At 43.3% G+C, this 26,109-nt stretch overlaps 1 protein-coding gene across 1 annotated transcript; it reads right to left on the reverse strand.

Moving 5' to 3' along the window:
• Positions 1-1,537: 1,537 nt before the first annotated feature.
• Positions 1,538-20,562, reverse strand: LOC146175963 (cytochrome P450 4c3-like). Its single transcript, XM_084581227.1, has 13 exons — positions 20,442-20,562; positions 20,075-20,395; positions 19,527-19,661; positions 16,680-16,792; positions 16,300-16,385; positions 15,510-15,703; positions 14,978-15,047; positions 12,916-13,042; positions 7,496-7,690; positions 4,030-4,203; positions 3,891-3,957; positions 3,613-3,792; positions 1,538-1,785 (listed from the first exon to the last, which is right to left on the reverse strand). The coding sequence occupies exons 1-13, from the start codon at positions 20,560-20,562 to the stop codon at positions 1,628-1,630; spliced, it is 1,941 nt and encodes a 646-aa protein (XP_084437353.1). The 3' UTR covers positions 1,538-1,627.
• Positions 20,563-26,109: the final 5,547 nt, after the last annotated feature.

The following is a 26,109-nucleotide window of genomic DNA, read 5'->3' on the forward strand; positions in this document are numbered from 1 at the left end:
AGTGTCTCATCGTTCGACACAAAGGCGAGAGTAAAAATGAAGATAAATTATCTCTTCGGAGTATGCTTCAATCTTCTGTATTTTACCAAAGTTTGGGACCTCTTTCTGTATCCTTCTGTGTAGTCATAAGAATGGTGTTTACTTCTCAATAAACTGTTGACTTTGAGCATTGCTCGGAGTGGTGCTTCACAGTAACCATACCGAACGAGCGCTTCACTGATGGAATGTTTTTACATTGTTCTAAAACTGCGCCGCTACCAAGAAAACTAAAAATCGTCATTACCGCCCGAATTTCTCCCAGAAAGTCCCAGCGAAGCTTCTTCCTTTACGAGTGCTCAGAAATCTTCAAAGGCGCCCATCTATTTGGGCCTTATATAAATTACACTCCCTTCCCATGGCGCCGGAGAAAGCTAGCCGTATAAAACTAACCAAGTGACTTTCCTTATGCTGTTTCACCTTAAAAATAATATGTCGAATAAGCCTGTATACTGACTTTCATATGTCATAAATCAACGTTCTCCAATCGGAAGACAAACGAAAGGAGGTCTACGGACCTGAACGAACAGCCACTGCATACACCCCTCTATAACAGGGTGAATGTTTAATTTTATCTTATCGTTTGAAAACGTTCAGATGATTTTAAGCTTTCATCCCTGTTTTCATAATGCTTCGAAAAGCTTTGCTGTTCTGCTGGCCGCCTGCTGTGGGAACTGCTTGCGTCTAGCGGTGAAAGACAGCCGCTTTGTTTTACTGGGAGTACGTTAATAGGAGGTTCACTGCACGCTGGCACACCACCTAGTACCGGTCATGTCGTGCTTCTGCCGATTACCTTGCATCACAACTACCTTAGCTTTGTGTATTTTTCTCACGATAGTCATCTCATCCATCTTTCCCTCCTAAGTCCCTCTTCCCCTTCCCTTTGTGCAAGACAGCCAAATGAAATATCCTTAAGGTCAACCGCCATATATTCTTCACTCTTTGCCATTCCTTTAATCTAGGTGATATGAGTATGTCGCTCTGGACGTGCAGAGACCGAGAATGAAGGTTTAATGAAGAGGGAGTTCTTGCTATTTCGCACAGTATTCTACAATGCATGAGTCAGGTGGGGTAATTATGGAGCTCAAAGTATGCCCGAGAAAACAGGTGGCGTACAAATACGTGGGCAGCGCGTAAGCAGGGCGAAGAACAGCTGCATTATAGTGCACGAAATGTTCATTATGTGTGTGGATGCCACTATGAACAGTGAAATCGTTCGAGTATCACTTATTACTGCACGCATTTCCGGTTTTAGGTTTCACTATTGTGTGCATTGGAGCCACAATCCGACAACCAAGCTCTTCGCTTGGCATGCACTTCAGGTGTCTTCTGTTTATTTGTCTGTGACTGTTCACACGCAGGTAAACCCTAAAATGTACGTCAAAGATTTTATCGCAAAACCCAAAGCAAGGAAAAAGGTTTATTGTTCATCTCATGAGAGTAATATTTCGTTAAAAAAAATTCTGCAGAATATCACGCCTGCATTATTCCTGCAGTAGATTCGTGCAGCAGCCGAGTCGCTTAATTCTTGGCTCCTTTCAGCGCCGAAATACGAATGATATGTAGTAATAGTCAAGACGAGCAGATGTATTTATCTCTCAGTAAACTGTATCCTCAAGCCGTTTTTTGGCCTGAGAACAAGTTCAAACACCACGGTGACTTGATCCCTCTGATCGAGTGACTTGAGCTTGAAGCGACGAAGTATGTTGGCGACTACAATCTTCATCTCAGATAAGGCGAATTTCTGACCTGTGGAGAAATCAGAAAGAAAAAAAAAAGGTACGTTTCTTATAACTCTGTCGCAGATTCACAGTTGTTCGAGATGCTATAGATGTTGAGAATGCGTGGTGGCCAGTAACGAAGTAATGTGTTGCGGAGATTAATGTTATTGTTGCCTTGCATGAAGCCCAGTGCGGAAACTGGACGTTGGTAAAAAAATGCTGTTAGTTCTCCTTGCAGGTGTCTGTATTTTCTCCTTCTATAGTTAATACTCACTACTGAACAGTTAGATTTAAAAAGCTGAGGGGATAATTATTAAACTTTATTGCTAGATTTGTCAAACTACATTTGAAACTTCTTAATAATCAGTCACTAAATGAACGCAATAATCCGATAGACGAAAACAAACACTAGCAGGAATTTGGACACCTAAAGCATAAGCATACATTATGTCAGAAGATTTGGACAACTCTGCAGTGGCCACAGGATTGGAGGAGGTCAGTTTACATCCCCATTCCAAAGAAAGGCAGTGCCAAAGATTGTTCCAACTACCCCACGATCGCACTTATTTCGCATGCTAGCAAGGTGATGTTGAAAATCCTCCAATGTAGGCTGCAGCAGTATGTGGATCGGGAGCTTCCGGACGTGCAAGCTGGGTTTCGCAAGGGCAGAGGAACTAGAGACCAAATTGCCAACCTCCGCTGGATCATGGAAAAAGCAAGAGAGTTCCAGAAACCCATCTACTTCTGCTTTATTGATTATGCGAAAGCGTTTGACTGCGTAGATCACAGCAAATGTGGCAAGCTCTCCAAGAGATTGGAGTTCCAATTCACCTCATCTGTCTCCTCAGGAACCTGTATGAAGGACAAGAGGCCACAGTCAGAACTGGGCATGGTCTTACCGATTGGTTTCCGATTGAGAAAGGAGTGAGGCAAGGCTGCATACTGTCGCCCTGCCTATTTAACCTATATGCAGAGTGCATCATGAGGAAGGCCGGTCTGGACGAGTCTTCATATGGAGTGAAGATTGCTGGAAAACGTATCAACAACCTTAGATATGCGGATGATACCACTTTAATGGCAGAAAGTGAAGTGGAACTCAGGAGACTTCTGATGCGCGTACAAGAAGAGAGTGAGAAGTTTGGGCTTAAACTGAACATCAAAAAGACAAAGATCATGGCGTCTTGCCCTATCAAGTCCTGGAGCATCAATGGACAAGAAGTGGAAGCTGTGACAGATTTTCTCTTCTTGGGCTCCAAGATTACCTCGGAAGGAGACTGCAGCCATGAAATTAGGAGACGCCTGCTTCTGGGAAAGAGAGCAATGGTTAGCCTTGACCGCCTAGTAAAGAGCAGAGACATTAGTCTGCCAACCAAGATCCGTATAACTCGTGCTATGGTCTTTCCAGTTGTGATGTATGGATGCGAGAGTTGGACTGTGAAAAAGGCTGACCGCCGAAGAATTGACGCGCTTGAATTGTGGTGCTGGCGAAGACTCTTGAGAGTTCCTTGGACTGCCAGAAGATCAAATCAGTCGATATTGTCGACCATAAACCCTGACTGCTCATTGGAGGGTCAAATTCTAAAGTTAAAACTCAGCTACTTTGGTCATCTAATGAGAAGAGAGGAGTCGCTGGAGAAAGATTTGATGTTGGGAAAGGTTGAGGGTCGCCGGAGAAGGGGTAGGCAGCGAACGCGATGGTTAGATGGCATCCTCGAGGCACTGCAGATGAAGTTATGTGATGTTAGGAAGATAGTGAGAGACCGGAAAGCGTGGCGTGAAATGGTCCATAGGGTCACGAAGAGTCGGACACGACTCAACGACTGAACTGAACTGAACTGAAAACATAAGGTCTCACCAATACAGTTCCGGGGTCCAGCAGAGAAAGGAACGTAGGCGTACGGATGTCTCCTCTTTACATTTTCAGGAAGAAATCTTTCTGGCTGAAACTCTTCCGGTCTCGTAAAGACGGCTTCATCCCGATGAAGACAATACGCACACAATCTCACAATAGTGCCTTTCGGAAAAGTTGTTCCTCCTAGCAAAAGGGAATGCAAAGCGTGTACAAAGTATAGGAGATGTTTGGCGTTGAAAAAATCGTGAACTAAAAGTCATAATAAAAGAAAAATAACTTACCAATTTGAAATGGCTCTTCACAAACCCTTGTGATAAAGCTTACTGCTGGGTATAATCTTAGGGCTTCCTATAATATATAGAGATAAGACATTTAGAGCATTTTATGTTATTACGCACCCTATAAAGTAGCTATACGAACCTTCAGACACCTTTCGAGGTGCTTCATTTTTCTTAAATCTTCGGATGTCACTGGGCGATGTTTGTCGTTTCCGAAAATTGCGTCCAGCTCATCGTGTATCTGTTTCTGTTCATTGGGATGGTGACCAATCAAGAACAGAGCCCAGCTGATTCCCATCGCTGTCGTGTCGTGGCCCTGTATACGTTAACAAAGAATAAAAACAGCAAATAATACCCCTTTCCACACTGATAAATCGGGAAAATTACGCCATTTCACTATACCCAGAGTTCCAGCGAACACTGTCAAAACTTTGGTAGAATATAGATCTCGATTCAGACAAGGAATATTGTGGGTTAGCACGAAGTGTGGGTTAGCACGAACGCAAATCCGCATGGCAATTTTTGCTATTGTGTACCTAACAAATAAGGATTATTTATCTTTTTAAAAATCCCAGTTTGATGAATAATGCCAGCGGCGGTGCTGGAAGGCCAGAAGGTGATGTCAAACCACTGTACACATAGATGAACAGCTCATTTTATAAAAACTTGGAGCGCATGGAAAGGCAGGCCCTTCTTTTTGTTTAATGAAATTGAAACTGAGCGCATTAGATGCGGTAGGAGCCTGTTGAAAACAGTGCATCTGCAGACAGCGTAGTTTAACAAGAGCGTGTCGCAAACTTTTTTCCACCGCCGGCCAAAAGAGAGTGACACCGCATGTAGCAATGACATTCCTTTTAGTTTCACCGAACTACAAAATAAGACATTGTATTTTGTGTGTCCTAATAGCTTGCAATTCAAATAAGGCCCAGTGGTCACTGCGAAACATCATAAACATATGTTGCTTTTCCATCTAAGTTTTGCGCGTTTAATGCTACAATTTTGGGCAAAACAAAGGGTCGAAAGCGGAGAAGCAGGGCTTCGGAAAGCAATAATTCGTTCCAAACTCTGGTTTACGTCATCTTGCCCACGGTATCGAACTACCAATTGGCGCTTGCTCCCAAACTTAGGAAATAATTATAACGGTTCTTACAGCAGATTGCGTTCGCCGCGACATAAACTTTGTATCATCAAATATATACTTTTAAATGCTGCAAGTCAAAATTGCTAGCAAACCTTGAAAGAATTCACAGAAGCAACCACACGTCAGGTACGAGACGACAGTCATAACATTATAAAGCAGTAAAAACCTCGCCTCCTTACATTCTCCGCTTACCTACTACCTAAATTAAACATGCGTTCATGCAGCCTATACAGTGCTCTAGGGAAAGAGGTTGCAGAAACTATCATTTTCTGTAAAATTCAGCAGTATAATGAAAAATTCGTGCCATCCAATAGGTTCTAATTTATTATTCTCCTGATGTGCCAGTTCCAAGCAATAAATGTTCTTTTATGAGACCTACTATTACTGTGGTAGAACAGCGCAAGAATTTATGACGCTAAGGCAACCCTGCGTAACTAGCAACATTCGGCGAAGCAAGTGGAAATAATTTTTCACTTCGATATGGCCACCTTTTTCCGCTTAATTCTCCTCTGCTCACAGCTCTCTCAATTTGTTGTAATATCGCCGGAGCTTCGAGCAAACGGTTGTTGATCCCCATAGAGGACCGATCAGAGGTGCACGGATGTGCGTACCCGTTTCTTCTTCGAGCTCCTGCATAGGACATCGAACGAGCATCTGATCGGCGTTTTCTTGATATCACTGAAGGCTCCAGGCTTTCGCTTTCTATAAAGCTGCTTCCTGTGCCTGTTTTTACAGCTATATATAACTCTTGCTTACACTTGCACAGACCGTGTTTGTAATAGTTTAAATTAATTTAAATCAAGGGTCAAATAGAAGACCAAGTAGATTAAAGTTGAGTACTTTCTTCACTCGACGTTAGATAAGGTAGTTAGCACACGGAGTGTGCAGAGATGGTTTGGTCAATGTCAACAACATTTCTGCTGTGTCCATCTGCTTTCATTTTCAAGAAAATAATTTGAAGAAATGATGAAGTAGAAAAGAACTTCACTCATTTCTGTCTGTGTTTATCGGATAAACTTTGCTGCTGTTGCATGGGCCTTGAATCGTAGACGTGCTTTGAAAAGGTAAACTATTGAGCCTGAGTGCACAAAGCTTTGAAAGTGAGTTTTGAAAGACGCTTGTAGTGTAGAAGGCTCAGCATTTATTACACTCCATTGTATCGTTTAACATGTGCTGACGATGAGCAGCACAAGGATGTTTCTGAATATCACCTTCGATCAAACACGGCTGTCCTGGCTGCAGAAAATAACCGACGGTTTTGGGATCAGCACCCAAACGAATCCTTCAAGGGCTTTGAAAATTGGCACAACATCCTGTATAATCCTCTACATGATTTTTTTTCAAATGCTGAATTTTGTTTCTGCCGATTGTCAGTTCTACTTTTTAAGGTGGCAGGAATCTAGTAAGACGGCCAAAATGGGAGAGTATGAAAGCAAGCGGATATTTTCATAATTTAGCACTCTGTAACTGATTAACGTAACTGTTTTGTTTTATAACGAGCGCTCTAATACAAGCGTGGTAAGGATCAATGAGCCAGAGCGTTCAGTTCAGTGATAGGAAAAAAAATGGGTGACGTTTGGCATACATAAAGTTCTTGTGCTCAACTAATAAGGTTCAAGGTGAAATCACACATATTAAGAAGTGACAATATGGCGTTGTTTTCTTGTGTTATTTATTGCTATTCATCTCTGTTCTTAAGTTACTGACAGTTTTTGCTTTCTAAGCATTTTTATGCGTTGTCTATAGGATAACTATTCAGCAAAAAGTACCAGGTGTCCTGACTGGGAAGTCATTATACTCGTAAGCTTCTTACGAAAGAAAAAAATGACAGTGTGATCCATTTCGAATGAAAATGCCTACATCCTGACATTCAGATCTCGCGTGATCTAAGAATGAGCTGACATATGTATTTCTTTTTCGCGAACCTGCACAGGAATCCACGCTCATTTTTTTATTGTTCTAAGCTACGAAGACCCCCAAAGTAGTCGGTATTCGAGACACTTTAATAAGAACGCGCTAGAACACGCCGAACATAATAAGTTTAGTTTCATCTTGTTTACCTTGTGCCTTTATATAGGTACTGGTGCGAATAAAAGTAAACTGAGCACGCTATTTGCTTCTAAAAATTTTCACGCGTTGCGTAATTGGAACTGGCAGAAGGGGTATGTACGAACTGGTAGTAAAAGCAGGTGCCCTGTTATTTGGACAAATATTCTTTTTTTTTATTTCCATTGCACAATACATGCTTTTCATTCGAACTGAAGAGCTTGCTCCGTTTACTTACGTCCGCATCTGTACATGCTTTCCAACATGATACATGTTTTCGAACAGATGATGAAGGCTCACTCCATGCAATACTGTATAGGCTAAGAAGTTAGCACAGCTGTCGTGATTCACGTCAAAGTTGTCGTGTGTCCGAAAGTTATGAAAATGGTAAGTGTGGTCCGATGCACCCTTGCGCGCTTACCTCGAACATGAATGTGTCTACTTCTTCCCGTATATCTTCTTCCGTGATGCTACTTGGGTTTTTGAAGTGCTCAGTAAGGAGAAGGTCAAGAAATGTCCTTGCGTGCGTACTTTGTTTTCCGTTACCGGTGTTACTGTCACGTTCAATATCAAGCTCCCCTTGATCTTGCAGAAGTGCTTTTCTTTCTGCTATCACCTGATTGAATAAAAATTACGAGAACGCTGAAAGCGCCTTAAGAGTATTTATTTGCTAAGTTGCCCGAAACACAACAGTGGGCATTGCATAGGGGTTGCAATATATTATACGCACACCGTACAGGCACAAAAAGGAAATATTCAGGCAATTACTACACGAGGTAAAACGATTATTGAAGGTCAGATGTACTGCTCCTTTTAAAACATTCATAGCCCAGGATTCGATTCAGGCTTGCATGAAATATGTCGTGGTCAGCGAAAGACGCCATGTTTTTGGAGTTTGAGTGCAGTAACTAATGTCAATAAGAAACGATGAGAGGCAAAACAAAAAGGTTTTCATGTGAAAAATTAACTGTAGTTTGTGTTGGGGGTCTAGTAGAGGAAATACCTGATCGGCTAGTGTTATGTAGCAGGCAGTGAGTTGGGTTAGTTGGTAGAGATTCATTTCGGGTGGAACACAACGCAAATGGTCACATGGTTCTTGTTCCTCTGTCCTTCGTCCATTTGTATTATGTTTCACTCAAAACGGTGTTACGTGTCGTGCAGAAAAGCATAAATGACTATGATAAAGCTTGGGAAAGAATTGAAAGCGTTGCCACAACCCGAGTTTCTCCGCAACAGGCAAATTAAGAAAATTTTATCGGTTTTTATACGCTTTTCAGGTGCGAGTACTCTTTGAGATGAAGCAGACAGCTTTGTTTAAAACAGAATACAGTTTACTTATTATATAGCATGATGCGGAATCCTTATAAGCGATGCGTATTATTAAAGAGGCGTAAGTGTCTTTAATATTTATTTATTTATTTATTTATTTATTTATTTATTTATTTATTTATTTATTTATTTATTTATTTATTTATTTATTTATTTATTTATTTATTTATTTATTTATTTATTTATTTGTACATACTGCAGCTCCATCTGGAGATATAGCAGGAGTGGTTTGGGGGAGTGTATATTTTAAGAAATGACAAAAGGAAAAGAAAAATGTAAGGCAATCATACAGTACAATATCAACAAACAATCAAACAAATGCAGAAGCAAACTAATCATTGAATTCAGGCTATAAAGACAGCGATTAACAGTAGCTGATTGCCCTAACAAATTCATGCGATGGAAGGGAACGATGTGATCCAGGTATTCTGTTCCATGCCTCAATCGTACGAGGGAAAAAAACTGTGTTTAAATGTATCGCTTCTGGCAAAACAGGTGTTAAGGTTTAGTTCATGCTAATTTCTTGTGGGTGTGCGATGCGCTGGATTAATATATCTGGTAGACGACAGCCGATAATGACCAAGTACGATGCAGTAAAGAAATTTCAAGGATTCAGCTTGCCGGCGACTTGATAATGTTGTTAGCTGCAATGAAGGAAGAGCGGAAGTGGGCGAAACATTCCGGTGATACTGGTGACAAATGAAACGAACAGCTTTTTTTCTGTTCGGTCTGGTAGATATCGATCACTTTCGATCTGGTAGATATCAGTTAGTTTATGAGGATTCCATATAACGCAAGCATAATCAAGTATGGGAAGGATTAACGATTTGTACATCAATAACTTTACGTCACATGGAGCTTGAGCTAAGTTACGTCTCAGATAACCTAATTTCTTAAGGGCTTTACCACAAATTAAATTAATATGGTTTGACCAAGATAAGTTAGTAGTGAAAGTAATACCCAGATACTTATATTCAGAAACCCTTTCCAGTGGTATGCTGTTAATTGAATAGGCGAAAACGGAGGACGATGAACTATTACAAAATGACATTAATACAGACTTACGAAAATTATTACGCATTTGCCATTTTTTGCGCCATTCAGAAAATGCAACAAGTGATTCGTTAAGACGATAATAATCCTCAAAGGAATGGATGGTGCTGTATAGGACACAATCATCAGCATACATGCGGATTTTAGATTTGACGTTATTCGGAAGGCCGTTAATATAAAGCAAGAAAAGTAAGGGGCCTAAGACGGATCCTTGTGGCACACCAGAAGAAACTGGGACGAAGCTGGATTCACCAGAATTGAATGCTACATACTCAGAGCAGCCAGAAAGAAAGTTAGATATCCAGTTAACTAAGGTTGGATTTTTAATACAAGTTTTAGTTTGTGCAGGCGCTTTGAATGGATTACGGTGTCAAAACCTTTAGAGAAGTCAATAAATGGAGCATCAATTTGGTTACCAGAATCCAAGCTAGAAGAAATGTCATGTACAAATTCAGATAATTGTGTTAACATGCTAAAATCCGGTCGAAATCCATGTTGAACGTTAGATAAGATGTTATTTGCTTCCAGAAACTCTGTAATATGCTTGTAAATAATATGTTCTAACGTTTTGCACAATGATGGCGTTAGAAAAATGGGCCTGTAATTGCAAAGAAGATGTTTGTCACCAGATTTGAATAAAGGAAGCACTTTCGCCAGCTTCCAAGAGACAGGAACAGTACTAGAATTGAGAGATTTATTTTATATAACATGTAAGTAGCGAGCTGTCCATAGAGAATATCGCGCTAGAAACACATTTGGAATGTCATCAGGACCAGCAGACTCCTTAATATTCAAGCCTAGTATAAGATTCAGGACACCTTCTATAGAAACATCGACATTAGCGATTGGAAAGGAAGTGGTAACAAATGATGGTAAAATCTGATTATCATTCGTAAAAACTGACTAAAAAAGAGCGTTGAAGGCGTTAGAAATTTTGTTAGGGCACTGAAGTAATTCATTATTGTTCAGGAATATATTAGATAAAGTAGTCGTGGGCAAAACTGCAGACCAAAACTTTCTGGGAATTGAGGATAAAAGATTTTTTACTTCAACACGAAAAAAGAAGTATTTCGCAGACTTTGTTGCGGCACAAAGTTCTAGCTTTGCTTTAGTAAAACAAATCATACTTTCTAGATTATTTAACGATTTTTTACGTCTAAGTCTTCTCACGCGACAAGACATGTGTAAAATATCACGATTTATCCAAGGCAGCTTTGGATTTTTCTTTTTTGCTTTGTTTTAAGGGGAACAAAACGATCGATACGTTTTAACGATTTTCACGAAGGAATTGAAAAGGGCATCATCATCGTTTGCAGCACTCATGGTCAAGAATTTATCAAAGCAATCAGCCGTATAGTCGCCCAAACGTCATCTGCGTTGTTAAAACAACGAAAAAATGTAAAATGATACTGGTGTTTATTAACTTCACACGTAATTGAGACAAGAATGGCTATATGATCAGAGGTGCCGTCGATAATTTCATATTTGTAACTTTTCGTAAATAAGTCTGAAGACAAGAACACCAAGTCTAAAAGAGCATTATTCTTAGTAGCATCACTGATAACTTGGATAAGCCCGAAGGTTAACGAAAGGTTTAGTAGCTCCCTAGAAACGCTAGTTTCTTTGCCAGAAAACTACATAGATGACCAGTGAAAGTTATCCTCAAACATGAATTGATTGAGGTTGTATAGTTTATCAATACTGGAAGCAGGAGGTCGATAAAACGCACAAATTACTACAGGGAATTTAGCCAAAATGAGTCTGCACCAGACAGACTCAGTATTATCACGAATGTGTAAAGGGGTTACCTTTAGGTCAACTCGGATAACTAAGGCAACGCCGCCGCCTTCGCAACTTTGCCTATCGGCTCTCAATGTGACATAACCGGGAGGAGGGAATTCTGCCTCTAGAACCCCCTCGTGCAACCAGGTTTCTGCAATGCACACCCCGTGCGGAGAATAAACAGAAATGAGAGCAAATAGATCTGAAGATTTATTAACAATGCTTCTTGCATTGACATTTAGGAGGGTAAGATGCTCAATGAAACTCGCACTCAGTCAGCGCTGGGTAGGTGACGAAGACTGGTGGTGATCATGAGTAGGCGGATCAACGGTAGAAGACAGCGGAGCTGTACTAGCATGGTTAGCTGTAGAGGGATCTGTCCTAACTAAATAGTTGGACGAATCATCCCAGTTGTACCTTACGCTGTCAATGACGGCATGATCATAGTGTAGACTAACAGTAAAACCAATATCGCGGAAAGCGGCCGATGCCTTCCAAAGTTTGTCTTTTATAGAGCGAACTCTAAAGGAAAAGCCTTCCTTAATAAAAAGTCTTAATTTTCCAGTTTCGAGACGTTCTTCATCACAGTAATTTTATCGCGGAAATCTAAAAGCTTAAGAATAACAGGACGCGGTTGTCCGTTGCGACCTCTTTCTAGCCTGTGACACCGTTAAATTTGAGGACATGGAATCTGCAGCTTGTTAACAATTAGTTTAGAGACTTTAGCCAACAGGGAGCCTGTGTTTTCTTCATCGTCATCAGTTAGACCGTACAAGATAATATTGTATGGTGATATCGTCTTTCACACGATGATTATTATTTTTTATTTTAAACAAAAAGATACCAATAACATTACTGCACACCTCAAATACGATTTAGTAAATCGTATGCACCGCAACTCGTTCTCTGGGTGTCGTTCTAACATTCTTGATACCAACGACACTTCTTGACCTATGCAGTGCGTGAAATCCTGACATGAAATGAACTGGCTTCGTACCACAATGGCGATGGATATTTTTTATCTACCGACGTATATTTTTTAATTGCAGCAACCTCCTCGCAAATTTTGACTTTGCATGGACCCATCCCCAGTTCATTAGTTTTAATTTCAACTTGGGCGACTTTTTTTTCCAACCGGAGCAGCACAATGGCGACGCACAACGAGGACATCTGGTTCTCAACAGAACAAGCTCCTTACGCTATTGCTAACGTTCTTAACGCAAACCCCAACCTTTACTATCCGTTATGAACTAATACCACCTGTTTGAGCAAAACTGTAAAGGAAACAAATAAAAACTTCAAAAGTAGGTACTAATTTAGATGTTCAAGAGATGTATGTTGATGTCGACTGGAAATAATGTATCGTTTTTAGTTATTAACCAGTGGTAACTTGCTGTGTATGATAAGATTACAGCGCAGTTCTCTCAGTGACGTTTTCTTACGCTGGCCAGACAAGTTCACGCAAACAAATTTAAGAGCAGTGTACTCTAAAACCGAAAATGATGGCTGTTCGTACAGACACGTTTTGTCAACTTCGTCATATTTTCTTAATCGCAATATGTGCTGTGAATCGCTAATTGAAAAAAAAAATCAGTTTATTTGTAAGGGACGCAGCTAGCAAGTCATAACCTCCTGTATGGTATACGTAAAAGAGAAAGCTTTTTTTTGTACTTGTACCTTTCTTGTCAACGAATGCACTGTGTTCAGGTACTTGTGATACTCTCTGCCGATGGAGCTTCTTCTGAAGATGAATTCCGACGCAAAAAGTGGGTTAAGCGTTCTTTTTATGAAGAGCTCTCCGATACTGAAATAGCAAAAATAATAACCGTATCGAAGAATGTTGAAACAGCAAAAATTTCTCCGCGTCCAGTTACAGAGGAAAGTTAGAATTCGACAGGCAGTATGCGTAAACGTTAAAGCCTCGCTCAACAAAAATTACTTTGACGACAATGCTTGGCTCAATCCGCGAGTATATGTGGAACTCAGTGTTGGTAAGAAAATCTGGTAGTGCGTCGTGCTATATTTGCCACAGTATAAAAACATGCGTGATCTGTCTATGGCTACGCTTAGAATAAGCTACTGCATAAATTCATACGTGTGGTACGAACACAAGATACCATGCATACATCAAGAACCGCAGAAAAGAAGTTAAGAAATCATCCTGCCCTCAATTCATTACTACACTTGCAAGCACCCGCGTTGGTCTAGTGATGACGTGGCAGTTGTGCTATCATGACCACTGCGTTATTATGCGTTACATTTGATTGGTCTATATTTATACACTGTTAACCAACTTTCCTCCGTGGCCTGTGGATAGCATGCTTACCTGTATTTACATGTGCCTGGGCTCGATTTTTAATACCCACAAATTAACCTTGTGTTCTTTCCATCTCAGTTATAATATAGAGTGAAATTATTCAATTGTAGACTCACAGTCTATGTCCTTTGCTTCTTCTACACAGTATACCCTCTGCTTTGCAATCGAACTATTGCGCTGAATTGCTCTGCTGAACTTTTTTGTATGAATTCGCAGTTTTGGAAACGGCATTCGGACAATGACGAAATACGAAGATACTTATGTACTCTGCGATTCCATAGACGGAGGTCAAGTAGGCCTATGCCTATGGAATCGCTCAATGCCTACAAGCTTGTTTAAAGTAATGGGGGATGCAAGGCCCAACAATAAAATTTGAGCCACGTATTCTGTATCACTCAATCATTCTTGCTATATGCTACCACCATATGCATGACTTGCAATGACAGGCGCTATCCTGTCCTGTCTAAAAAGCCAGCATATTTATTACTACAACAAAGTCACTCTCGTTGCTATAATGCCGATGGACGCTGCAATGTGAACATCACTACTTCGTTCACTACTTACAGTGGCGCTATCACAAGCAACTCAATGTCCGACAATCAGACGTGCGCTGCGTGGCATTGATGGTGTCATCGTTGAGCAGATTTAGTGATTGTTGCATTTTTTACCACTGTAGACCTGAAGTGAGGCCAGGCCTTCAGCTTCAGCATGTTAGAACTGCTTGTCCTGACAACAGTTACCCGAGCTCTTCAACTAATTCAAATGCCGCGTATTTTGTAGCCAGAGTTACACTACGCCAGCCACTTCGCGGCCTCAACGTGGCGGCGGGCTGATTTGTGGCATCACCACTCCGCCAGCTTTGCGCATTCGCGGAGTGACGTCATAGCCCACAGCTACTGTTCGCACCGCGCGCCTAGCCGCTGTGCGGACGGTGAAGCAGACGCCTCCCGCCTCGTCAGTTGGGCTCATGCGTGAAATGACGTCAGAGCAAGCAGCTGGTGGACTACCACCCCGCAGTGGGGAAGCAGTCTAGACTTCATGCTGCAGCGGAACTCTGCTAATTCAAACCATGCTATTCACAAAGTGGAAAAAAAGTCTCACTACTTTACGGACCACGGGATGAGCGTCTTCATTGGTATAGACGGTAAAGTTCAAAGTTCAATAAAGTTCAAGTTCAAGTAGCCAGGGGTGTATAGCTCTTGCTACTCTACCAGGTTCAGCCACAGCTAAACCACAGCCAATTTTTTGATCGACAGTAATACAACTTTGTGGAAAATTTCTTGACACAGTTTGAAATATATAAGAATTGTGTAAATGTTTACAGAGTTTTCTGTTTTGCAATTTTCGCTTTCAATATTGCGAACGGGTAATAATTAGCTCGGTTCAAAACACACACACAAAGCGCCATGTGGGAGCTCCTACCTTTTCACAGCCATTACGTATGGGGAATGCTCGTTGAATTGCGCACCAATTGAAGTTCCCATTATCGTTTCTGGAAGCAAAACAAAAAATCAAATATTGTTTTGAATCTTGTCACCTAAAACGTAAAGTTATCATTTCTGATAATGGGTTTTAAGAACAGAAATGAGTGATACACTGTCTCATAGGCGACATCAGGTGCATGAAAATGAAATTATTTTAACGTAAAATAAAATATATAATGCTCTGGCTAGATTACAGTGCTTAGTTTTCCTGTCCTGTGACGCATTTCTTTGTTTCTAGGACTAAAAAGCAACTTTAATTGATCCATCTTAACGCAATCAAGCGTTCAGTAATATACCACAAAAAGCATATTCAAGTTCATATTGAAGGACGCTGGGGACGCTTATATCGTGACCATGAGAAACAAATACGACAGTGTGTTTTTTTATTAGGTGCTCAAAATATTCATCGTTCTGAAAACAGGACGCATAGATTGCTTTTTCTGTGGCGAAAAAATAGATTGCCATCATACCGCAAATAATGTCCAAGGTGCACAGAGTGACCAATTGCACAATGTCCGTAAAGCTCCCGGACCGACACATTTTCCCAAGCTTGTCAGCAAGGATTGTTGACTGGGTGTTTATGTTTGGTAAAAAGTCTTCGAGAATGCGAAAATGAAATGCCGGGGTGAAGAGTCGTCTTCTTTTTCTCCACTTATTGCCTGTACTGGTATAAAGAAAAAAATTGACAGAATATTGCCACAGGTAGATGCTGCATATTTAAATTTAGTGTCGACATTCGCTCTTTCAGTTGCAGTGAAATGGGGCTTAAACTGTTAGTCCTTCGAAATAATACCCCAGTGTATTATGTATTATATCCTCGGATTATTATTTTGTTTCAACATGAAAAGCACCTCTCAAAGAAATGACCAGTCAGTAAAATTTCCCCCTACCAAACAGATTGTAACGTCAAACGAACACCTGAGAGACAACAACCAGGAATACTTCCCCTTTCTTATGCCAGGATTTCGCAGTAACAACGAAATTAAGTTTCTGCAGGTTTCATCATTGAACGAAGAATGTAGGCTGCGGGAGAACGAAGGCATAACCGCGTCCGCAATTCTTAGAGCACCGGAAAAAATTTAATCACGCGTGATTTTGTGTGAGAATTTATACAGTGAAGCTACATGCTTTACTACAGTTCAGTACTGTAGAAAATAATTACTAGTTATAAAAACGTGTAGCGACACTGAAACGAAAACAATGTATGTTATTTTTAGCACGAATATCTGCTGTGTTTTAACTGGAAATGTTTCTACGTACCTTGTAAGTAGTCCTGTCCCCAACCAACTGTGAAGCAATCTGTACTGCGGCCCCTTTGCAAGAAGAGAATTACTCGAAAGTACCTCCTGTGTATAAAGTGGCAATTGTGAAGGAAGTACAAAGGCTGTTTATACGATTATAAATGTTCCATAAAAGCACCGCATTGAGTTAATTTCATCGCAACTGCTATGCCTGTAATGTCGATTCATTTGCTATGATTTTATTTATCTAGTTATCTTTCTTTTCACCTTGTATTTCAGCGAAAAGCTATCGCGCAAACTTTTCAAGGATCGCTTGCTCCAACTTGACGCTCCTTAAGCACTTATTGCTAGCAAAAGCGTTTTCATGTTTCCGTAACGAAATAGGTAAACACCACTTGCCTCAAAGAACTGCGCTTTTTGGAGACATACTGCGGGCGTCGTACCAATAAAAAACATGTGCATGCCCTGTTTGCTGTAGATGCGATGAAACCCTACAACAGCTGAAAAGAGTGCTGAAAAGAGAATCAAAGGTTGGTATAAAACAAAACTTTTCAAAACATTTGAGTTTGCACGCAGTTTTCCAAAATGACTGAACCAAAAAACCATTCCACTTTCTTGACCTAGTGATGACAGCAACTGTAAAGAAGGGAGATCTAAGCTCGACATAAGTAAAGGGGAAGCCCAATATGATGCATTGTTCGTATTTACGCTAAGGTATATAAGCGCACAGTTATGGGCAAATGTTTAGGGAATACATGTTCAGAAAAATTCAATTGTTTGTAAGCAGGCAGGATGATTAGATCAACGAAAGACATTAAAGCTTGCGGTGGTGAGCGTGTCCCAGCTACAGCAATCATACCAACTAACCCGTTGTCGATGTGATACCTGAATGAATTGTTTAACTTTAAAGGGACACTAAAGAGAGAAAGGAAGTGGGTCTGCTGCATCGATAGAATGCCAGTTCCTGATTACAAAAAGACCACTCTTACTGAAAACAGAGCTGTTATAAGGTAGTAAAGAAGAATAACAAAAATACAGGTATCGCCACCACAGCCAAACGGCCGAGGCTCGCAACTACAAATCACGTGACGCGCTAGGGATCCCGGAGGCTGACAAATGCGAATTACGTTGCATGTTTGAATGCGGTCGTACGTTTTTTCTCAAACATGGTAACACACTTTTATCATACGTAAACGACGGCGAAAAGACAACGTAAACGTTGCAAGGCAAATACAAAAATATACTTGGAGGCGCCACAGGCGCCCACTTCAGTTTTGGTTATGTTTCGGCTCAGGCATTTCGTGCGCACTCGGATAGTTTGTTTGAACCTGCAGCGCCTGAATTACGAGCTTGGAGCAGCAGGTGCGCCTTGATGGTTCCCATTTGAGCATTCGGAGGCACGAGCGAGCGAAATCCGCTGCCGCCGACACGCTCCTTCGTTCACACTTCTGCCTTCTGCGCCAACATATCGCCATCATTGCCGCTTCGACTGCGACCTGACCGCTTGACTGCAGCTACGTACGCCACGAAAAGCATACATATGCTAAGTACCGAAGGAAAAACGCATTATCATTCAATTGTTCACTAAATCATGGCACATCTGACCGACATATACTGCGTCAACAAGACCTTCAACGTGCTATCTGCAGGCGTCGTAAACAAAAGGGGCATACTTGCCGCTCATACCAAGGAGAGCGTCGATATATTGCGCTCGTCGCCCCGCGAAAAAAAGGGCCTCGGGTAAAAAGTAAAAACTAAAAATAACGAAGCACCAGAAATACATTACAAAAGGTTAAAAAGAAATCAATTTGTAAAAAAAATAAAAAATAAATAAATAACCGCCAGTAGCGGGAAGATTCGAACTCGCTACTGCCTGCTCCGTAACGTTACGCGCTAACCGCTCGGCTACGCCGTGCCACTGGAACCTAGGAAATATTTGTAGTTTTTATGTCATGGCCCCATTTGCAATAAAGTGTTTCTGCTGCCGGTTTAAAAATTCTTGATCATCGGCGCATGCTGCCTGCTCTCACGTCTTGCAACTAATGTTCTGGATGCCTATGCGCACTACATTGCGCACTGGATCCATTTTAACATGTGGAATTTCACAGCGCTGGCAAATGTAGGGGCGCCGGCCCTTCGGTCATGTTCTGCTACCGTGGACGTAATTTTCGCTGAACACGGAGCTGTAGCACAAACCTTGAAGGAAAAAAGTGCGACGAAGCTTCAAAACTGACAAGCGCAGCAGCGAGAACACTATTTTGCTGGTAACTAAATCTTATTTGTATGTAAACATGTCGGGAAGAGTTGCGGTGACCGAGGGCTCGGTTTGTTTACACACAGTGCAAGAAGGAGCGCAAAAGCTTGAGAAACATGTAAAGTATTGTGCATTACAAGCGCTCTGTTTTTTTTTTCTTCCTTTGTGGGCCCATCGCTCGGTAAACTACTCTTCATCGTTTTATTTATTTCGGCTGAGGCCGTCATTGCGAGTACGCTGTTGCCATGTTGGCCCTTGAGGGATGCGACGCCGCGGACCGCGCCGGCTCGCTAGCTATCACGGAGTCTCCGCTTACGTCATAGTGTGCGTCACTCAACTCCAACTACGTAGTCGGAGGGCACAGTTTGAATTCGACCGGCGGGAACAAGAAAAAACCTCAACTTCTTATCGCAATATCTCAGCAATTATTCGATTTTTTGCGGCCGGATATGCGGCGACAGTGTCACCAAATGTAGTTTATTAGATTTTCATACCATCTTTGGCTGTCTTTAGTGTCCCTTTAATTTGTAAAGAGAAAAATTTAGTTCATGAGTGTACTTCAGTTTGTTGTATAGGGGAGGCCGGCTAGCTAAAGGAAAGAAGCCAGGCTTTTTCCGCTCTGACTGGCACAGATGGAGCCAACCCTACGGCAGATGTGTTTCCTGCAATCCGGTCGTACTCAGTGTACCGGTAAAAACAGGAACAGCTGTTTGCCTTGTATGCCGCAAGTGTCATAGGGAAGGAATCCAAACATGTGTTCATGGTCAGCTTGGAAGGTCTGGGCACTTACGCCTCGCTGATACTAACAAACATTTAACGACGTAACATGGAAAAAATGACTTCCAGCGGATTCTTCTACTCAGGACCTACGTAGCCTAATCCTATTCTTTTACAGATAAATAAAGACGTTGCCTTTAAAGAATATGCAACTGAGAGCCGGAACTATTTGGCGTTGTGTGTCCAATACCATAAAAAGCTTGAGAGGCACTTACCATAGCCACTGACCTCGGGTCCGGCTTGTTCGGTGCTTTTATGAAGCGACAACAGATTCAAGTACGGCAGGGGTTCTCGCTTGTGTGGCACATTCTTGAGGAAGCGAAGTTTCTTCAGTTGAATAAACTTTACCGCTGATAAATAAAAGATAGCCAGTGAAAACGTTGCCAGAATACCTAGCGCAAGAAGCTGTCCGGCGAACCAAGTTAATTTAGCTGCTACACTTAGTGTCGTCATCCAACAGGAAAACATTGTTCACGGGTGGTAAATCTGTAAATGAAACAGAGAGCAAACGGTCCCCGATCAACGCGGTCTCATTGTAAAAATACTGTGAAAATTGAATGTGAAGGTTGGAAACATTTCCTTTTTCTCATTTTCTCTCAGATAAAACGGAAGCCTAATACGACTGGTAAGTATTGACGACTTAAAGGATAACATTGCACGCATACATTAAATGTGCTGAAGACAAATTTCAGCGTCGGCAGGACTCAAATAAGGCCTTAATATTCTAATACGCATTGGAGATAACTCCGCGCATGGATCTGACCGGTGGGGCTTGTAGGCTGCCACTGCAAAATCTTTGGCGTCGTGCTGGACGAACCACGAACCAGCGTGAGTGCACCGGAATGTGAAGGCATGCTCACAGTGCACGTATTGTTGAGAAGGTGCACCCTGATTTGTATACAAATAGGCTCCTGAAGCTGGGATGGTGCTTTCAAGATGGCCTCCCGCGGGTGTCTGGACGGAAGCAGGGTGAGCTTCAGCCCGCCTCGTGATCTGTACACCACCTTGTAGTCGGCCACCCGAAGTGGCGGCTGCTGCCGCGAGCATTGCGCAGCCACGCGTGTAGCTCTCAGCTGAGCTATGTCTCAAAACAGACGGCATGGCAGCTCCGAGTGCATGTGTGGCGTTACTTTGGCTTCGGGATATCAAAGGGTGGTCAAGAGTGTGGGCAGGCACACTGAGTCTGCGGGCCCAGTCCTTTGGATCATAATCACGGCAGTGTAGGGTCTCTTCCGGCACACGCACCTTCATTTTGGCGTTGGCAGAGTAGGCCTCCGTCGGAGTAGGCCTGACTCCTAGCTCCGGCGGCGCGGGGACGAAAGGGCCGTGGCCGGTTTAAAATGACGTAGGCGAGCTAGAAATTGACGGGTGTGCTGCGCTCATCTTCAGGAATCACTGGGAGGTGAAGCTTGGGCCGATGACGCAGCCGATTGGCGACTTCCGCCGTCTTTGTACGAAGCCAATGTGAGGAAACTCCTCACTTAATTGCCCCCTGGCGGCTATCTTCCTTAAGGCACGATTAAAGTGTCCGCGGAGAATTCTAACCGATACCGCGTCTTTTATTGCGAAAGCAATACTACGCCAGGTTTCGAGCCTTCAGCGTAGCGTAGTCCGGTAGTTACGCTTTACACCACGTGCCTACTGACGTAATACTAGCGCGAGAGCTGGGCGTGGCTCGTAGCCACGCTGGGCGGTTCGCGCTGCTCCCACTAGGTGCGCTGTAGTCTAACAGGTGGCGTGACGTCATAAGCGAGGCGAAGATTTGCTACCAAGTCGGCTCTTCAGCGTAGCGTGGCTCATAGCCACGCCGGGTGTTTCGCGCTTCTCCCACTAGGTGCGCTGTGGTCTAACAGATGGTAGGGTGCCTCGATGCGCGCGCCCCCCTCCGCCGCGCGAGGTCGAGCGCATCGAGGCACCCTAACAGGTGATGTCGTCTTCGATTGGAGACACTTCGCCTCTCTTGCTTTCGCAATCCCCTAGGCTTAACTACTACTAAGCCACTGTGAATTTTTCTTCCCTGTAAACTAATTTGAAATGCCGCTGATGCCTGCTGTACTGCGTCTGCTTCTGTATGCTGTGTGGTGCTCCGTTCGAGGAAGCGACAAATGAAAAGCGCCACACGGACGCCTTGATCGGACGCCCGACGGGGTCAGCTCCGTATATGGGAGGATGGATCGATTGATAACAACTTTAATTGCCCACCAGAAATCGAGTCCCCTACTTCTCACCCTCGGCACGCAGGCCTAGAGGACAGGGGCCGGAGCCCGCGACGAAAGGGTAACAGAGATTTTGTCCCCTCGCGGCCTCGGCCCTTAGGCGGACGGCTTGTTGCTACCGAGCGGGGTCTTCGATCCGCAGCATGTTTTCCCAGCTTTCTCCACTGTTTACATCTTCCTCGACTCCAGGGGAGTAGGCGCATTCTCATATAATGTGGTCGAAGGTACCCCTCTCCACACATGCTTTACAAACATCATTTTCATGTTCCCTAGCTGGCAGGACGCGAAAGGCCCATACTGAGTTAACGTAATTTCCAGCTTGCAGTCGCCGCCATGTGGCCGCCTCTCTATTACTTAGTATCTTATCTCGTGGTGGCAGTAATTTTCTGTTTATTCTACAATTCTAAACGATTTCAGAACAGGTTTGCGCGCGTTAATCCAGATTCTTGCAATCCGGTGGTTCTACGCTGACCCGGAAGTAGATAGTTCGGGCTAACTCGTGTGCTGCTTCATTGCCGAGAACTGACGCATGAGCTGGGCTCCATATTAAGCTAACTTTGAGAGTTAACTCTTTGCCGGCCAGAATCCTCGCCGCTTCCGGAGAGATTCTGCCTTTCACGAAATTCCAGATAGCAGTTTTACTGTCACTGATTGCAAATTTTGCTTCCGTTCTAACGCAAGCGAGCGGTATAGCAACTTCTTCGGCCGTCTCTATGTTGCGGCTGCGAATAGTGGCTGCCGATTTGGGGGCTCCTAGTCCGTTTACTACTGAGGCAACCACCACGCTTGACTTCCGGCAAGCCGCGTCCACGTAGGCGACCTCTTCGGGATCCAATTTTCCGAAGCGTTTTGGGAGCGCTTAGGCTCTTTTATTCCTCCTCTCGGTATTACGCTCCTGATGCATATCCCTCGGAAGGAGGGGGGGGGGGGGTATCACTATTTTCTTCCTACATTACGGGGGATGCTAGTTCCATACGGTTCTACCCGCGGTCAGTCTCTAAGCCTGCCATCTCCAAGATGGCTCTGCCCGTGGTGATGCTGATAAGTCCGCTGCCTTTTGGAAGCGCTCTTCGATGCTCGCGTATTCTTCGCAGTTATTATGCGCCCCCATGGAGAGCAGTTTGTCCGTAGGGGTGAACATCGGGGATCATAGGGCAGTGTTGATACATCTTCAGATGAGAGTCTAATTTTCTCTTTTCATCCGCTCTAATATTTAGGAAGGGTGTGGCGTAGCATACTCGGCTAAAGACAAAATCCTGTACTAATTTAAGTAGGTTTCTCTCTTTAAAGCCTCTGCCCCAAAGGGAGATTCTCCTAAAGATGCCTAGAACTAGCGACACGTAGCCGTCTAGCTTTTTTATGAGGCCGCCATTGTATCCGTTTTCCTGGATGAATATACTCAAGATTCTGATTTGCTCTAGTTTAGGAACGGTTTTACCTTCCACTTTAATTTCGAATTTTTAGTATATGTTTCTCCTAAGGGATTTAGGATTGTAGACGAACAGTTCCGATTTTTTGCGGTGAACTCGAGAGGCCCCTACTGGCGGCGTAGGCAACTACAGTGTCCGCTGCCTCTTGGAAGCGTTCTTCGATGCTCGCGTCGTTCCCCTGGTTAATACAGAGGTTGACGCCATCCGCGTATATGCTGAAATTCTAAAACTTAGACCTTTAATTTTCTTGAGGGCCGTGGGCAAACCTCTCATGGTCACGTTGAAGAGGAAAGACAATAGGGCAGAGCCTTGTGGCGTGCCCTTCTCCCAAGCTCCACTGCGGGGGACTGGATGTCTTGGAACTTTAATGCAGACACTTCTGTCTGACAGAAAGTCTTTTAGGTAATTACAGGTTTTCTTGCCTACACCTATGTCTATTAAGCCCTGGAGTATAGCTTCGTGCTTGAAGTTGTCGAATGCCATTGTCAAGTCTAGTCCCAAGATCTCTTTAGAATCTTTTGACTTAGCGTCCAAGATATCATGTTTTAATATGAGCATCACGTCCTGTGTGCTCAATCAGGTCGGAAGCCGACCATTTCATGAGATCACAAGTCATTGTGTGCCATGTACTTTGTGAACCTAGACTACACGACTCGCTTAATAAGTTTCCCGACGCATGAAGTTAGGGAGCTTAGCCGCAAATTTTCAAGTTTGGGGTCTTGCCCGGCTTTGGGATTAGGACAACGCTTGCCTGCTTCCATTGCTCGGGAAGTTTCCTGTTGGTCCAAACTTTCTTCCGTACTCTGTAAGATCAGTGATGGAGTCGTCATCTAAGTTCCTGAGGATCTTGTTTGTGATCCCATCGGAGCCAGGGGCCGATTTAGTTTTTACTTTTAGGCTTAAAAGTTCTGCCCTCACCTCTGCCTCCGCAATGGGAGCATCGAATATCTCGTTCGCCGCTCCTTTGTACACCGGGAGGGCGCAGGAGGTGGTGTCTCTAATGTACATTTGTTTTAATTTATCCATGAATTCGGCGTCTGTGCTTTCGTGCATGTGTCTCGCTTTAGCCAACCCGATGCCCGATTGGGTTTTGGACTTCGTTGGATCTAGTAAGGGGCGTAGCAGGCCTCATGTCTTGGAAAGGCTCATGCCCCTTTCCATTTCATCGCACCTGTTGCACCGGTTTTGTTCGCATAATTTAATCGCGTAATTCTCGATTTCTTTGTTGTGTCTAACTAGCCTTCTGCGAAGGTTCCTGTTACAATTTTGATTTTTAAACCTACGTTCACTACTGTGTGAATCGCCTGGTGACGTCAAGGTCGTGTGTGGCGTCATCGTGACGTCAGTTACGGTTATTAGACATTGGCGGAGAGGAATTGCGGTGGATGTGACGTCCCACCATTCCCGTAGCTATATCGACGTACGCGCTACTTTTAGGCAATTTTGAGATGTTTGACTATAATTAATTTCCTAGGTATTCTACAGTAATCAAACTTGGCTTCTAGGTTCAGTTTTTTCTCCTCTACCTGCTGCGACCATTCTTGTTTTCCTAGCTATATAGTGTCCACTTAACGGAAGCGTTGCGGATGGACGGACATGATTGTGGCCGCGAGCATGAGCCATTAATATGTAGACACTTCACGAAGCACTGCCATTACAAGCTGCTCGGCTGGTTCATATGTATAGAGGCAAAACGAGCGCAAACGTTAAGAAACGCGCAAAATATTTCACAATGCAAGTGCTGCAGGCTCCGTTTTTTAGACAGTGGTTCATCTCTTCGAATACTTTCCCGCTTTATTTTGTTGTGTTCGAATACTTACAGGGTGTTTGGGTACGCTAATTGATTCGTAGGCGCTGTTGGAAGCCTGAAAGTCACAAAGCAGTTAATATTTCGTCAGCAATCACCATGTTACGATGCCGTAGCCTGAATTATTCATTTCATTTTTTCGCTGCAAGTTGTTCGGCAGTGGGCGACATGAGTGCTAGAGCTACGTCGATCGTGGCGGCTAGTGAAAAAAGCATCGATAAATATTCTAAATATTCTGAGAGCACTGTTTAATCTGCACTACAGATATGCGAAACCTCGAGCCTTGCTGCTGCACATGGTGCATCACGTTTGTTCTCATTCTCATTATCAACTAAATACACCGTCATTATCATCGCTATGGTAATCATTGTCTTTATGACTCATTGCAGTGTCATTTTCAGCGATACTATCATTCTCTGTTAGACACGTAGAAGTATGATACCCTTTTCACGATTCCAGGCGTGGCGTAGTAGGTCAAAACGCTTGGCTGGGGATCCGAGGGGTGGAGGTTCGATTGCCGGCGCAGACAGGATTTTTATTTTTCTGCTGACGTCATCATGACATCATTTGATTGACATCTTTATTGTGACCAGACGGATCTCGACATTGCACACTGCACAATGAGCGACATCTAGAGAACAGTGCTTACTGGGAAAATACATTGGCAGGGTTATCTCTATCAAATCGGTTACAGTGCAAAAGCAGAGGAGCTGCTAATTCAGTTGTACAACTGGCGCCATCTGTGAACGGCCGCATCGAAAGGCAGAAGTTGAAACGTGGCCTCCGTGATTCGCTATGGTTGCAAAAGTGCCCTTGATCGCGTACGCTACGGGTTTGCAGCGCCATTATGCAGGCGCCGCGTCGAATTGGGTATGTTCTACACTACTTAAACCTGGCTATAACGAGCGAGAACACTCGGTGCAGTGGCTGAATGGTTAAGAAGCTTGACTGTGTGTGTTTGTCCTTGTCTTCAAAACGCTGCATTTCCATGAGGGCAAAGATATATCGGATAAGATTTGCACTGGTATGTTTTATTTGCCCTTTGGGTCGAGTCGAAGTATCCGGACTTCCAGTGGAGCCCTAGCAATCGTGCAGCTCTTCTCCCGGTCCCAATGCCACGAGTGATATCAGTAGGACATCCAATGCCCGAAAGAAGGTGACAGCTATTGACACCTTCGTACCGGCGCAGCCAGTGCCTTTCCATCACAGTTCTAGTGTATCTCCAAGAGAGGCAGCATCCCAAGTTAGAATCAGTAAGAAAATGTATTTACTTCGCGCTGCAAAACGCTCGAGGACACTGCTTTTTACTATAGGGTTCCGCAGCAACAGCATTTATGGTTGGGTG

The sequence above is a fragment of the Amblyomma maculatum genome, chromosome 10 (genome assembly GCF_055883805.1).
Source record: "Amblyomma maculatum isolate TAMU_Amacu chromosome 10, ASM5588380v1, whole genome shotgun sequence".
NCBI classification, from domain to species: domain Eukaryota; kingdom Metazoa; phylum Arthropoda; class Arachnida; order Ixodida; family Ixodidae; genus Amblyomma; species Amblyomma maculatum.